This window comes from Gymnoscopelus microlampas, assembly GCF_963454915.1.
Source record: "Gymnoscopelus microlampas genome assembly, chromosome: 14".
NCBI classification, from domain to species: Eukaryota; Metazoa; Chordata; class Actinopteri; order Myctophiformes; family Myctophidae; genus Gymnoscopelus; species Gymnoscopelus microlampas.
Window position 1 is genome coordinate 43702217 of NC_139951.1, and position 17262 is coordinate 43719478.

Sequence of the window (17262 nt, forward strand, 5' to 3'; positions counted from 1 at the left end):
TCATCAGGTGCAACATGCATGCATGTGTTCCGCAGGGTACCTGTGGTCCTGCGTGGGCGTGCTGTGTTACAGTAGGGACGCTCCTTGGCCTCAGAGATGAACCTCTGGCTCAGAGGCTCAACCACAGTGAGGAGGTAGGAGGGACTGACGAGAGACAGACGGATGTGCTGGAGCACCTTAGAAGAATGCATAGAACACCAAGTATTTACCAGTCCAACTGGAACAACATTACATAATAATTAATTATGCATACTACCAGCCAGTACCACATTTACAGTAGATGCCAAGGATGTATTGGAAAGTTACTCTAGAAACTAACTTGCATTTAGAAGACCCCTGACATATTGATAGGCAGAGACCTCTGATCGTCTGGTAACGTGAGACTTAGGCCCCGTTTAGACGACAACGGTCTCTAGAGAAAACGGCAAAATAAAATATCAGATGTGCCGTCCGTTTAGAAGGCAGTGGCGTTATCCCCCGATGACGCCGTTGCCTTCTAAACGGACGGCACACTTTGAAAACGGAATAAAGTGAAACCCCCTTCCAGAGTGGAAATATTTTAAAACGCTCCGCTTCGCATTTCTGTGTAAACATGCAAGACGGTGTCAACCAGTGTTGCCAGATTTTGCGAGAGAAGTAAGCAACCAGGTCTATGAAAACAAGCCCAAAAGAAACAACTAGGCTACTGCTATGTTAAAATAGGCGATCTACAAGCTCCTGGCATGCACACTACAGCGTTTTCTATAGAGACCGTTGTCGTCTAAACGTGGCCTAAGAAATGACTGACCTTTTCAAAGCTCTGCTTGCGGGTAGGACACTTGTCTAGCCACCGCATGGCAGCCTCAAACACCATGTCCTCCTTGAGCACATTCAGATGGTCACTGGAGAGAACCTCTGTCAGTCTTTCCACAGAGAGAGACAGGAACTCTTCCTATTAGAAAACAAAATACAGTAGATTAGCTGATAGATGAAGACCCTGTTCTCATACTTCACACTGAAGTAAACTTTTCTCCTCTGAAGTGCTCACTGGTGGTAGATGGTTTCTTTATTGAAATGCAGTGTTCATTTTGTTGACTAAGACTAAAAGACTAAGATGTTGATATTTAGTCGACTAAGACTAGACTAAACAATTTCAGACGACTAAAATAAGGCTAAAACTAAATGGTGTGTTATTCAAAAGACTAAATCAGAATTTACTGTCAAAATTAACACTGGTGAAATGGACATGTGACTGAAGCATATTATTTTTTATATATATATATATATATAGACACACATACACACACACACACACACACACACACACACATACATACATCCATACACACACATCCAATCACTGTGACTGATTGAATGTTTCTACCCAGGTCTGGGTCAGTTGTGCTGGTGGGAGGTTGAGTAATAGTAATAAAACAAAGTTATAGCAGATAAAAGCCAACAACAGACTAAATCAACTCGGGAAATGTATGATTCCTCAATCAATGACCTACTGACCATCTCAGAGAGTTATACACTCATTTCATCTTTAACTGAAGTTAACACACAACGATTAAAAAACAAATGGGAGAGAGAATTGAGGATGGAGTTGAAAAATAAGTGGTGGGTTATATAGAGTGAACTCAACGACCTCTTGTGCACGGCTCAGCCTAATCCAACTGAAAGTAGTACATAGATCTCATCTTAGTAAAGCCAGGGTGGCTGAAATGTACCCTGATGCCGACTCAAAGTGTGACCGCTGTGCCCAGACAGAAGCACACCTTACACATGTATTGGTCCTGCCCACACTTAAAACGGTTCTGGTCACTTGTGTTTGACACCCTTTCGGAGGTCTTAGAAATCGCACTGCAACCCTGTCCACTGCTAGCTATATTTGGCACACCATCAAACTCTTTACAATTCTCGAATCGAAAGCTAGATATTATCGCTTTTGCAACTCTCTTGGCAAGAAGAAGAATATTACTAGCTTGGAAATCTCCAAAACCACCCTCTCACTCAATTTGGCTAAACGATGTGATGTACTTCTTAAGCCTAGAAAAAATGTAATTCTCTCTTAGAGGAACCTCTGAAGGCTTCTATGAATCATGGAGACCTTTCATTGAATACTTTAATAAGCAGACCTCTCCAGATTAGAACGCTCTGTGGGCAGCAACTGTAGTGGACAGAGGATTTCAGTGTCTCTCCCCTGGGTGTATATGACACAATGACAATGCCAGTGATCCATGATGTGACCCATGACCTTGCTTGTACTTTCTTTTTTTCTTTTTTTTTTAGTACTTAATTTCTGTTACGTCTTTGTTTTGTGTTTTTCTGTCCATTTGTCGTTTTCTGTTTGGGGGGATTGTATGTTGTTTTGTTTTGTCTTGTGATGTGTAGGAAAAAAAGAAAAATGGGGGTGACTTTACATGCAACAACTTGGCATGCAACGACTGGATATACCACTGAATTATCCCCAATAAAAAAGTGTTTAAAAAAAAAAGAAATAAAGATATCTAAGCTGCACGGACAGAAAAAAAAAAAAAAAAAAAAAATCACTGACCTGCTGGTAGATGAGACTGAAGTGTTCCAGTATATAATCCATGCTGTGTTCCTCCAACTCTTCACAGGAGTGGTCGTCAGCACAGCAGTAAATCTCTACACAGTTATTTATGTCCAGGTGACGCCTCATGTATTTACAGCAGGCATCTCGAACAGCCGTGATATCAAACAAGTCTGATGCTGCTAGCAGGGCCTAGACCAAATGAACAAATTAGCTTTATGGAGCACTGACATTAAGTAGGACAAACATGGAGACAATGAATGAGGTTTATGATGATAATACATTACCTGCATATTATCAGTAGAGATGGAGACCTTAGAAGTGTAGGCATAGTTCACCAGCAAACCAATCATCTGAGGCTCCACTCCACTGATGGTCACCCTTTCCTGTGTGGACTCCATCATACCCGATGTAAACATGGCCTGTGCAGGTTGAAAAGCTGATGGTTTAGGCCTTTCTTATAGTGTCAACAGTTACTTGACTGGATATGATATGGAAATAGCATGATGATCGGTTCCCCTGAAAGCCAAGGCAGAATTTAAATATATTTCCTTAACCATTTCCATTTACCTCAAAGTAAGGGCTGAAGGAGGCCAGTACATAGCGATGGCAGGGGACCTCCTGTCCCTCACAGCACAGAACCACATCACAAAAGGTACTGTTGAGACGCAGCCTGTTGAGACCCTCTAGGACCTTGTTGGGATGGTTGGGGTCCACAAACGTCTCAGCATCCAGGGAGGATAGAGGTACACTGGTGCCGTCCTCCTGAAGTGCAACGACAACAACATCCAGAGGGACATTTATAAATCAGACAAATAAACTACTATTCATCTGTGAGTAATGTTGCTGATCTGGTAATGATGATGCTTGAAAATTGTCACACCTACAAGGGAGATGCTGCTGTAACTGGCTGCAATTAGGCTAACAAAATTAAAAGAGAGAGAAGCGGGGGGGGGGGGGGGACCTGTTTATTATTATTATGTATTATTACTATTATTTATGTATTTATCAACATTTAATCATGTCTGGATGTGTGCTCACAGGTACACATATTTATGGATATCTGTTGTCACTTGTCACTATCAATTTGTAACTCTATTTATTTATTTATGTATCTTTAGTTTTTACTAATATATAATATATGTATATTATTTATTTATTAATGTTGCGTTGTTTGCTTGGACATTAACCGGTAATGGGGGAGGGGGGATGTGGGGGAAACAAATAAAAAATAAAAACTGATATTGAAATGATGTTTTCTTCTGTCTACTCCGCTGAAAAAAAGCTGGAAAAAAAACATGTAAAAAAAATAAAAACTGTCACTCACATGGTCAGTGTCCAGTCTCATCCTCTTGGCAGCCTGTGGTGATTCTCTCTGGCAGGCAGCATCCAGGATGTTGTCAGCCATGTCTGAGGTGAGGTGAGGTGGAGTGGGTCTGGTCTGCAGAGAGAACACACAACATTACTGTTACATGTGGTCACACAGTGAGATCCTCAATGTTCATTTAACTCTGAGAGGGTACAAAGGGAACCTTGATGGAATGAACATGATTCACCTGTCTTCGTCTTTTTATTGCCTTTTGATCAGCGATTGAATTGAAACAACTCAACGCTTCGCTGAGCATTAGTGCAATTAGGTTGTAATAATGCGGTAAGATGTGAACAAATGGAGTATTGGAGTTATTCTCTCGCCACGTTTAAAATGCAAAGAAACAGCTTCTTGACTTATTAGCGTATTGTTATAATAATAATAAAACTTTATTTGTATAGCACACTTTAAACAATGTTACAATATGCATAGATATGCTGGTTATTTGTTCACATGTTATTTTTATTCAGAGATTTGTTTTTGTGCTATTTAGACAGCATGCTGTTTAGACAGATCCTAGGAGGATTGACGTGTAGCCTACCTACCATCCTAGTTTCTTTGAAGCACTAAATTGTTTTCTTTGCACTCTATTTATGTGACCATTTAGCCAGCTATGTGTTTGACTATAGGGTTCATGTCATTTACTCTGATCTTACACTCTGGGAAGTCGCTCTGGATAAGTCACTCTAAATTGTATTTGTAATACACAAGGTGGCCACCAAGATGCAGCAGAGAGCCTCGCATCACTCCCCTCTCATCACGCCTTTACCATATTAATGGTTATACTAATCAGTGTAGTTGCTAAACAGACTCTACTCCACACACTGCAGTGGGAGCCATGATGAAATACCCCATCACACATACCAGCATTAATATTACAGTGATATCTTCTTTGGAAGAATGAAGGCTATATACATCACTGCTGCATACATACCTGCATTGATAGTATAGTGGTATAGAACTATACAGCCTATACAAATCACTGCAACATAGTACATAGCAGCATCAATATTACACTGCTATCTATAGAAGGATGGCAACCTGGCATCCCTATTTTGGACATACCATTAAATGAAAATAATTTAAATGATTTTCAAAATAGTATAAGAAAACAGCAGATCTACAAGCTCACAGTCGGTGAAGTATAACTACAGTATAGCTACTGTACAGAGGTCCCCTTCCCGCAAATCCCCTCCACCAAGTGTATGTATGTGGACTGAATATGAAATTAAATGTATGTGTGCAATCATTTCATTTACACAAGTATATTATGGTATATGTACTGTGTATGCTACTACCGTCTGTGTAAACTTCCTTTCAATGCATCAACCCCATCAAGACAAATACCTGACATGTGCAAAGTAAACACACTTGGCAATAAGCATTATTCTGGAAATTGGACATACTCAAGTAAAGTACAAATACCTCAAAATTGTACTTATAAGTACAGTACTTAAGTAAATGTACTTAGTTACTTTCCACGACTGATTATGGGGTTCAGTGGTCTACTTTGATATCAAACTCTGGTCTACATGTGTCTTTAACAGCCTTAGATCAAGACTATCGTAGATGAAAAGTGTATTTATGTACAGAGTCTGACTTCTACTTTCGTATCTATTAGAGTCTTAGCGACCACCCCGTACAGTCGGAATTACACTCAATGTAAACAATAAGTTAACGAGGGGGAAGAAATGGCGTTCGGCCACAGACGGCATTAAAACTGGTGAAATTCCACGGCAAACTAGGGGAGAGGGGTCGCTAAGACTCTCGTAGATACAAAAATGGCAAAACCGATCAAATACATCTACAATAGTCTTTATCTAAGGCTATGTCTTCATCCCACCATTACTTCCACATCACCATCACTGCCTCCTGGTTAAACAACTCACTGGTTGTTCCTTTACTCACATGTATTTAACATCTCTATTAACACCATTCTAACATCAGCCTCAATCCAACGTCCAACTGTAAACAAGCTCTCACAACACACAAACGACACGAACATAACGTAAACATGTATATTTGTACAACAAACATAAAACTCATGAACACAAAGACAGACACACCTCAAATAAACATACCTCGTTGTTTTAGACGTTTTAAACTTTAACAACAAACACACTTTCCTCTTCAAAGGGACGAGGTGTTACACCTAACTGTGTCCTCCTGACAACAAACACACTGCAGAAGATCAGTTCCGGACACAAAAACTCCAGTGTAAAGTTGTTGTGACCTGCAGGGGGAGCTATAACACCAACATTCCAAGAAAGCAGGGCTGAGGAGAGCTTTTGTAAAACAGCTCTATAAATCAGTGGTTTTCATGTCAAGGACCCCCAAATGGATAAATATTTGGCCGCGGACCCCCATCTGAAAATAGGTTGTGCCAGGGACCCCCAGAAGCAAAGATCTGGGTTAAAAAATGTTCACTAATGTTCAAGATTTTTGAAAAATAGCAGATCTACAAGCTCATAGTGTGGCACAAAGTGATGCGCCATGAGCTTGTAGATCTGCTATTTTTAATAGCCAAAGTGTAAAAGGTTAACTTTTGCTGGGGACTCCCTGGAACCCCCCGAAGGACCCCTGGGGGTCCCCGGACCCCACTTTGAGAACCACTGCTATAAATGAATAAAAATGAATACATGCTCTAACCTCCTCATTGATAAAGCTGCAGGACAGTTTGTCCTGCAGCAATGACCTGTACCATCACTATCTCCAGTGGTGAATGATTTATAGCGTTGAAGTGAAAATGTGCAAACATTCTGCGGAAATAGCAGATCTACAAGCTCTTGTGAAGTGGTTAATATGTCAAATGATACACTCCACACAAAGGTTTGAGAGTGGAACTCAAACCATGAAGCCTACATACAGTATGTCACGGGGCAGCCTGTAAAAAAATATAGCAATATTTATTCATCCAAAGACAGACAGATGTCAGTGTAACTATTAATCTACTTGAGAACTTGTTTGTCCACCATGACCTCTGTTTTTATGAACTATGACCCGAGTCTTTAAGAACGACATTTATTCTTATTGAGCCTACTTTACCTTCATACTAAAATGTATGTCATGGAATGCTGAATTGGATTATGTTGGCATTTTCCTTTGTGTAGAAAAAAATGCTAATTAATCGACACAAGATAAGTAAGATAAATCTTTATTGCAGTTGTTATAGAGCGTCGCAGTTCCCGCCCACTTCCTGGTGCCGGAAGAAAATACTCAATGTATTTTTCCCATTGACTTTTACAAAGATATTTATATAAATTAATTTAAGCCTAGAATCAAGCTATCCAGGATCCTGGTGAGTCATGACCATAAAACGTTTGATTCTGTGAAAAAAACTTTTTGAAAACGGCAAAACAAAGGGTATTTATTAAATATAGTATATCATATCATTAAATATAAAATTTTAAAAAATCACAGAAAAAATATGTGGTGAATAAATAAAGACACAACTAGCTTTATGGATGTGTGGGCAATCTGGGCAATGAGTCCTTTCCACCACTAGACACTAGGCACGGTGCCAACATGGGCACGGGGGAGGGTGATCACTGGCACACTGGCATAAGTGTGAGAGAGAGGGTTTTTTTCTTTAAAATTACATTTTCAAAAAAAGTTTAGTCAGTTAAATTAAGTCCCCTCACATCACAACAGATACAAATGACATCCTGCACATGATTCTAAATCCATTCAAACTTGCTCTAAGTCTATGATCGAACATCCTGATGTGAAAGAAAGTATTGCTAAATAACGTAGAAGAAAAAAGAAATAACGTTTGCTATGTAGCCTATGAACGATCAAAATCATTTGGAAATATTTTATGTGGTGTCATAATTGAACTTAATGTTGCTATGGCACACTGACTATCAAGACAATGACAACATGGCACTTCGTGCCAAAAGGGTTGCCGACCCCTGAGCTAGACTGATAGCAGTTAAGACATCATAGGCTACTAGATGTAAGGGTCAAGCTGAAGCAGAGAGAATCCTTCAGTTGAACAGAGCGACAGGGACCATCGGGCGATCAGGAGCAACAGGCTCATAGCAGAGAAGGTGGCTCCGTTGCCCAAGTTAGTTTCGCAGCAGGCCCCTTCAGGGCCTGACTTCTTCTCAGGCACGTGCACACATAGACATTAAAGGGGGCTTGAGCCTATGCCCCTTTACCCATCTGTAAAAGTGTCCTCTCCAGACCCTGAATGTAGCACTTACTGTACTTGTTTGAAAGAAGTGCAAATGCCCTTTGACTTTCCACGCAGCATTCAAGATAATTGCCTTTTCCAAGCTCTCCTGAACTTGAATGCAGCATTTTATGTTGAAAGAATTGCTTCTCCAGTATTGGCTTGAATCCTGATTGTACTGATCTCCAAGCTCACAATACGTTGCAGCGTGACGCGTTGTGAGCTTGGAGATTGGCTATTTTTGGTATTTTCACCAAAAGTTCCCTTTTAGAAGTTTCAGCCCCTGCCCCTCTAACATTCTCTGCACGTCCCAGCTTCTTCTTACAGTCAGCCTGTGTCATGCAGAGGCCCTTCTTCAGCTCCTTCTTTTCACCCGCTGTGAACACACACATGAGGGAGAGAGAGAGAGCGAGAGAGATTATAGATATTATTACTCTCTCTGTACTTCTGCTCAGGCTTTTGTGCTTCACCCAAGACAATTTTTAAGTTGCTGTGTTTTTTCAATTACTTACTAGGGTGGGGGGGGGGCATAGATTGGTGAAGCAATAGGAAGCGGCGCTGGTACCGAGCGCAAGGCTTTGGATCCGCCCTTCAAGACCTTCGATAGGGCTGGCTCCTCCAGTCTACTACTGTAAAGCCTGACGTACATAATGTGTCAGACTTTATCAGGGTAAATTATCCCTTGCATAAATGTTCTGTACAATCTACAAAGTGACGGCGAGGGAGAATAGTATTTGTCAGTGAATGAATGTGCCTGGTTTGAGTCTCCTTCACCAGTACAACAGTCTGTCACAACCCGGCCTGTGATGCCATGACAAATTGAGGAGGACACGGTGGTAGTGCATAAAATAACAATAATTTATTAACAAGTAACTTAAATAATGCTACAAAAAGGTGTGAAGTGTGTAATTCAGTAATCAATAATGTCAACAATGTATGGATGTGTGATCAATGTAGTGTGGGGGTGTTGCAGAGTGTGTAAACTCAATCATACACGCAAAAGGGTGCTGTCATTTGGAGAAGGACACCTGGAATGGCTGGCACCCACTCTTTAGGGCTCCATGGGAGCATTGATCAGGTGCTCCCAATGCACCTAATTGGGAACCCCAGGTTGGCCGACGCCTACGGGGAGTGTACTATACACAGACAACACATCAGGCCCTGCAGGCCAGACCAAAGGGGCTGTGACAACTCTTACACAGCACACAGCATGATATCCACAGGCTCAGTTTGTACTACAGTATGTAGTTAAAGTAGTACTGTAGTTCACCCAACTATCAATTACACACCCCATGAAGCCATGAATTCATGGAGATTTTTCTGTTTGTTTTTGTCGCATTTCTAAGCGAACAATTTGATGTGTGAGTGTCCATGACCCACACGGGTCCCGACTCACTGTTTGGGAAACTATGCAGGGCTTCATATACACTTTTCTCTCTATAAGCACCTTTCCCCCCCTTTGTATTAATTGTGTTTCTGATGCTTAAGTCCTGCCACAGGTACAGAAGTAGATCAGATATACAGGCCAATCACTGTAAAAAGTGAAATGTGAAATATTTGCAATTAGCACTGGTGCTCCTGATTTGATGACTGAAACAATAAACTAGAATTTACGCACGCACGCACTACACACACACACACACACACACACACACACACACACACACACACACACACACACACACACACACACACACACACACACACACACCATCATCATCATCGGCGATCACTCGAAACGAGTATGATTGTCCTCCTGTCGGTGGGTCTGGTCATCTGTGGGTCCTCAGGTGGCTGTAGAGGCCGATCCTTGATCTACAGTCTCTATTGCAGTGGGGGCATATAATTGACTGGGTAGTGATAGTGGTGGTGGTGGTGGTGTGAGGAGCTGTTTTGGTGGTAGATCTCTCCTTTCTCTGTTGCCTTTTTGCTTCTGCGGCGCACGCTTGCACGCACGCACGCATACACACACACACACACACACACACACACACGCACACACGCACACACACACACACACACACACACACACACACACACACACACACACACACACACACAGGCTATACTGTTTTAAGTAATTATTTGGATGAATACCTTAATACTCTTTGCTTGAGTCATATTATTCTGAAGTGACACTCTTATTTGAGTAGTTTTTTGAAAGATTATTAGGGGGTTATAATATTCCAATAACGCCGTTGAGAGCTTGTGGATCTGCTATTTTCACTACTTCTTATTCTTTTAGTTTTGTATTTATGGAAATTATTGATTTATAAATAATATTAATAATTATGGATTTTTTTTTAACATTTTTTAAATCTCTTGAAATATATAGATATGTTTTTAAATGTAGGAAACGAAAAAAAGAAAGGGAATATTTACTTGCGACCCATAAAAATTGGTCTGTGACCCAAACATGGGTCCCACCTTCAGCTAGACTTTCAGCTTTTACCCAAACAAGTTACCACACTGAAGAACTATTCTCAATTGCCCCCCTGACTGTGTGTAAGTATGTCCGAAAAAAAACAATTATAGCCGTAAACAAACTCATATTGTCGCTATCGAGCAGAAACCTCTTATCTCCATATTTTAACTTCATTCGTAAATCAATTATCGCCCTATTTGATCATACTACAGCGCTGCACAAAAGCATCAAGAGTAGCAGATCCACAAGCTTGAAATGCAGCGCTTTGAACTTGTAGATCTGCTACTTTTGCTATTTCTTTATTTGAATCCAAAAAAAGTTACAGTTTTGGACATATGAGGTTTTCATTAAATGTATTCTGTGTTATGATATTTCATGAACAGAAGATGATTAAATATAGCATTTTTTATTCTCTCTAAACACCAACAGCAACACAAGCAGTTAAAACTAGCATGTTGATATGAAATGTATTTCTGGTTCAGAAATGTCCAGATTCAATAATTCTGTAGTTTGCATAATAGTATAATAATATAGTATAGTATAGTATAATTTACATTATATAATTATAATAGTATAATACAATAAAATAATTATAATAATATAAATCATAATAATATAAATCATAATATTAATAATATAAATTATAATTGTATAACTACAATAATATAGTTCAATACAATATAGTATATAGTGTAATATAATATATAATATAATATAGTCTGCATAATAAGGTACAATGCCAACATTGTATTGTGGTGACGGGGTTGTAAATAAATACTGTTAATACAAATGGATGAATGCTTTAACCAGAAGGTTTATTATTAAAATACAGAATAACAAGCAGTGGTAAATCAGTGAGGAAGATTTGGGGAGGGGATTGGCTGGAGGGGGTTAGGCAACCTTAGGCACGGTGACAATGTGGACGATCAAAATCATTTGGAAATATCTGACGTGGTGTCATAATTAAACTTAATGTTGATATGGTACACTGACTATCAAGACAATGACAACATGGCACTTTGTGTAAAAAAGGTTGCAGACCCCTGAGCTAGACTGATAGCAGTTAGAGACATCATACTAGATGTAAAGGTCAAGCTGAAGCAGAGAGAATCCTTCAGTTGAACAGAGCAACAGGGACCATCGGGGCGATCAGGAGCAACAAGCTCACAGCAGAGATGGTGGCTCCAGCGTTGCACAACTCCTTCTCGCAGCACTCCTTTCCGTCTTTACATTCAGCCTTCGCGATGCAGCCCTTATTCACCTTTCCATCCTCTGTGAACACACACGCACGCACACGCACACACACACACACACACACACACACACACACACACACACACACACACACACACACACACACACACACACACACACACACACAACATTACATCTTATCGTACATTAGAGATCCCAACCCACACCGCGACCCAACGTGTGCGGTGTGTGTGTGTGTGTGTGTGTGTGTGTGTGTGTGTGTGTGTGTGTGTGTGTGTGTGTGGGGGGGGGGGGGGGGGCAGTCTTTATGGCTCTTTGAAGGGAACAGATCCCCAAAATCTGCCTCCCTTAAAAGAGCCATAAATCCCATCTCTACTAGCCACTCTCTGCTGCAGCGACACGGACACAGACAGAGGGACACGGAGGGACCAACAAACACAAAGCCCCCGTGTAGCGCCCCGACCCTCTAGTTACATTACATTACAGTCATTTAGCAGACGCTTTTATCCAAAGCGACTTAAGTGCATTCAACATAGGTAGGGAACGAAACAACTAATCACCAGAGGTCTTAAAGGAGGAGTTCACCCAAAAAAATGACTTATTTTCTATCAATTACACACCCCATGAAGCCTTGATTTCATGGATTTATTTTTGTTTATGTGGCATTCCTAAGACAATAATTTGATGACCGTGTGTATTTCCGGTAGGAGACACAAATAATCTACTTTGTGTCTCCTACCGGATACATTAGCCGGTAGGAGACGGGAATCAAATTATTAGCTTAGGAATGCGACAAAAACAAAAAAGAATCCATGAATTCAAGGCTTCATAGGGTGTGCAATTGATAGAAATCTTTTGGGTGAACTCCTCCTTTAAGTGCATTTTCTTCTAAAACAAGCAACCAAGAGTATACCGCGCTACGGTAAAAGTGCAATACTGTATATCAGCTACCTACTTTCAACACAGAGAGAGAGTAATACGTGATTACTCGCTGCACAGTACTTAAAGCGATATTTCACTTTCAAACATGTTTGGGGTCATTTTAACGTCTACTCAGGCTTTTGTGTTTCACCCCAGACAGTTTTTAAGTTGTTGTGTTTTTTCAATTATTTGTCTTTTTCCATTTATTTTTTCTTTTGGGGAAATTGAAACAATAAAATGCCCCTCTCGTTTTAGGAGGGCAGTATGAGTCACCAGAACCAAGGACGGGTGTTTTCAATTAATCTATCATGGTTAAAATGGAGTTTAAAGTGACAATGGGTTTGTATAGTTGTTAGGGGGCTTGTGTGGTAAATTGCCGATAACCATCCTGCCGTCTGCGCCCTATGTGGTATATTTAAAGCCACTGACTTACAGGTTTAATGCACTATACTAATTGCCAACAACGCCATATTGTAAAGTTAGTTTGATGTTCCAGAGATGTGAATGGATGTTTGAAGAATGGATTTGAGTCATCACTCCATAGTGAGGTTACTTGCTTCCAGTTTATTTCATCATACAGAGTTCCACAGCCATCTCCACAGCCTGACGGCTTGGAGTGACACACACACACCAAGCTTACATTTTACAGTCTATGTTTATGTTAGTGGCCACATACAAAAAGGAGGAGGTACACTTGAAATGTTAATGTCTCTATCTGGAGAGGTGATGGCATCACTCTTTGATCAACTTGCTAATCAATTCGGGTGTGCCAGGAAAGAAGACATGGAGACAGTGTCCTGTGGCTTTGTTCCCTGTGCCCAGGTGAGACAAAAGGCAATACAATACGATCTACGGAAAACACATTTCAATATGAAGTTGATGATAAAAGTGACCGCTTCTGTAACTTAGTCATACTTCTCTCTTTTTTTTTATCTTGGTACAGATGCTGAGGTGTATGGGGAGAGATTTGTCTCAAAATTATTTGTGAATCCAATTCCAAGATGCACAAATATTCCTTGATTTGCAAATGTGTTTCCATGATTTACAAATGTGTTTTGCAATCTACAAACACAAATTATTTATTTGTGACTTTTGTAAATATGAATTTGCAATTTTTACAAAAGATAATTATACTTGTGTGTGCATTTATCATTAAATATCATTTGTAAATCGTCAATTCTGTGTGTGAATTCTTGAATGTGCATTTGTGAGTAGACCAACACACGCATACATTCCTTTTTCCTGTTACATCATTTTGAGACAAACGTCACACTTTTTTAAGAACATTTTTACAAATGTAGTTTCCTATGTGCAAACTTACTTGTAACTTGTAAGTTAGTATTTAAATACATGTGCTATGATTTGTACAAATATATGACTATTTGTAAATATATCATTTGCAATTTGTAGAAATAATGTATACTTGCAGGCGCATTTATCATAAAATATCATTTGTAAATCTAATTATGCGTGTGAATTGTTGAATCTGCATTTGTGAGTACACCAACAGACGCATTCAGTTTTGAGACAAGCTTCACACTTGTCTCAAATTCACTCACAACCTGCAGTTCCACACGTGTGCATAGACTGCCCCACCCCCACCCCATGGCAATTACAGCCAGGTGGGCACTGCCTCTAATCAGTTAAACAGGAGGCATTTGGGGGTAAAAGTTGGGAAGCTGACTATTTTACATAATTCAAGGGTGCTGAATCTGAGTAACATGGTTCCCAAACGAATGTTATCGTTTTTAACCTTCCAATTTGCGTAAACAAATGGCTGCCAAATGCCAATGTTGAACAATTTCTTCAATAACTAAATATTTCTGCAAACTAAATATGCACATTAGAGGCCACAATTACAGAAAACTGTTTAGTAAAGAAGTGGTCCATACGCACCCCCCTTATTTTCTGTTCTTTTCTACTTATAGTATCTGTATTTTTGTGTGCACTTCAGATATTTGATATTAATTTAATCAGTTGCAGGTGTTCATGCTACATACATACATATATACATATATACATATATACATACATACATACATACATACATACATGCGTACTGTACATACAGTACATACAATACATACATACGGTCAGCACCAAACTTGGAACAAACTAGTCAGGGCCATCAGAATAGTCACACTAGGGGCCTCTACCGTGGATCCCGGGGGCCACAGGCACAGTGTTGCTCCAATCCTCACCAAACATGGCACTACATCAGTGTTACAGCAGTGTCTAACATTTCAAATGTTAGACACCATAACAACTCTGGACTGGATTTGAACACCACATAGCAGGCTGAAAATCGAGTCATCTATATTTTCCAATGCTGGATGGTTTGGTTATATTGTAAAGCACATGCCTGCTTATGTCAGCTTGTGCTGGCATGCTAGACTGCATTAGCTAGCAAGCTCTCACTTAACTTGTGCTGATGATTTGGTCAATATCTGTGTTTCTAGTGTCGGCTTAAAGCTGCATGCACTATGTAACTTTCCTTTTCTTTATTACCATTGAGCTAATAGAGCCTGCCTGCTTGCTCAGGGAATAAATTGAATCTTGACCATCAGGTCAAAATTTGTGTCAGATCCTGTGTCTAGGTGAGACACGATCTAAATGTCTCAGAAGAGCAGCAGGCAACCACCCCAATTGTATAGTTTGTAAGTTATATTGTGAGCAGAGGTGGACGAAGTACTCAACCCTAGTACTCGAGTAAGAGTACAGAAACTCCTTGGTCAAATTTACTCCACTATAAGTAAAAGTAGCTCAGTCAAAATGTTACTCTGTAGTAAAAAAGTAATTGCTTTTAAATATACTTAAGTATTCCAAAGTACATGCTTTGAAAAATACTTAAGGTACAAGTCAAAGTAAAAGTACATTTCTTAATTTTTAGATCAATGAATTGCTGTAATGTTTTCACAATGAATTTATAGGACCTTGTAACTCTTGTTTCAGATAAGTACTGTAACTCAGCACTGAAACCAGCACAGCACTGCATGCATTGATGTGCTTGTAGAACCACTATGTTATACAAAGCCTGCAGAAACACCATATAAAAACATAGAAAAGACTGAGGAACCAGAACTAAATACTTCTACTCCTATACACCCATACAAGATGTAACAAAGATAGAGGCGAGCGGAGGGGGAAGACAGAAACACGGCCAGTATGAGAGCAGAAGTTAGGCCAATTGCATTTTAGGGAAGACAAGAAAACAGCCAACCTAAAGGACAAACCGCACCAAGAAAATGAGTCGCAACTCCTTGCAACAAAACCGTTTTAAGGTCAACCGCACCAATGCAACTCCTTGCAACTGCCATTGGGGGAAATGGTTGCAAGACAAGTAGTTGCAAGTAGTTCCATGTTGCAAGGAGTTGCATGGTGAATCATTGGTGTGGATGTGGAGTGGGCTTAAAAATAAGTAAGAGTAATAAGTAGCAAAAAAATCTAATACTCAAGTAAAGTATGGATCCTCAGAATCTGTACTCAAGTACAGTACTCAAGTACATTTACTCCGTTACTGTCCACCACTGATTGTGAGTAGATTGGACAAAATTACATTCTATTCATTAAGAAAAGTTACATTGTGCCTCTTTAACACACAAGCTGCTAGCCAGCTACCTAGATTGTAATATAATCTGGCCACAGGAGAGCTGTGTAAATAGACATCACAACCTTACTAACATTGATGAAATCCGCAATTTTACAGTATTTTAAACATGCAAAATATCATTTTTGTTCATGCAAGAGACTTGAATAATATCACCCCTCCAACCCCCCAAAATAAAGCTGTAATCCCACGTTTTATGTCCTCTCCTGATGGAGAGACTAAACAACTTAAAGCATTTACTAGTTGGCCATATTCCCCAGGGCTCCATAGCTGGCCCTCTCCTGTTTTCTCTGTACACCAGATAACCAACCAAAAATCTACAAGCTCACAACATGCAGGATAACGTTACTTGTGACACGCTGTGAGCTTGTAGATCAGATGTTCACTGTTAGCCCCTGAAGAGGGATGCTAAGATTCAAGTGGTTAATTACAACCATAAAACCCGGGATTTGAACCTGGGTCTTCCGCATAGGAGCCAAGAGGGAATCCCCACTTGGCAGGGGAGATATTTGGCGTAGGAGCTTCAGGAAAGGCTACTTGTCAACCTGTTAGGTGCCCTAACAGCAGGGAAAAGATACTAGTATAAAGCCTTAAGGCCTCCCAGTGTTTCCCCTATATGCATTAAGCAGTGGCGGGCTGCCACGCCTTAAATCTGGCCGCCACAGTATGATTTTTTCAACAACAATTCTTTTTTTTTTTTTTAAATGGACATATCTGTGATTGGCAGGTAATGTGTTAAATAAGAAGTGTGAGTACTTCCTCCACCACTGTCTTTTTTGTTATGTATGACAGTTTGTCTATACTACTTGGTCTAATAAAAGTATATTTTACTAAATCTGGAGACAATTCATATGTAAACTATACAGATATTTTCCTGCTCATTACTGTGCACATGTACTATGTCTTCGTGTTTGAGCACAAATATGTATTTTGAGAACCCAATATTTTTCGGCACGCCACGCATCCTCCTCCACACCTTCAGCTTCTGGCTAGGAGAAACACTGCCTCCGGCCAA

The 17262-nt window shown here is 40.0% G+C and overlaps 2 protein-coding genes across 2 annotated transcripts in view; both read right to left on the bottom strand.

Annotated features, from left to right (window-relative positions):
* Window positions 1–6026, bottom strand: part of LOC311060670 (kelch-like protein 24) — a 33958-nt gene extending 27932 nt beyond the window's left edge. Inside the window, exons 1-7 of the mRNA XM_084078943.1 lie at window positions 5987–6026; window positions 3864–3972; window positions 3107–3301; window positions 2824–2958; window positions 2537–2728; window positions 788–931; window positions 41–176 (exon numbers count right to left, since the gene is read on the bottom strand). Of these exons, the coding sequence (XP_083935069.1) occupies window positions 41–176; window positions 788–931; window positions 2537–2728; window positions 2824–2958; window positions 3107–3301; window positions 3864–3944 (883 nt within the window). The 5' untranslated portion in view covers window positions 3945–3972; window positions 5987–6026. The remainder of the gene's footprint in view (window positions 1–40; window positions 177–787; window positions 932–2536; window positions 2729–2823; window positions 2959–3106; window positions 3302–3863; window positions 3973–5986) is intronic.
* A 5436-nt stretch (window positions 6027–11462) lies between these two features.
* LOC311060469 (uncharacterized protein) overlaps window positions 11463–17262 on the bottom strand; it is a 42467-nt gene continuing 36667 nt past the window's right edge. Inside the window, exon 3 of the mRNA XM_084078651.1 lies at window positions 11463–11776. Within this exon, the coding sequence (XP_083934777.1) occupies window positions 11619–11776 (158 nt within the window). The 3' untranslated portion in view covers window positions 11463–11618. The remainder of the gene's footprint in view (window positions 11777–17262) is intronic.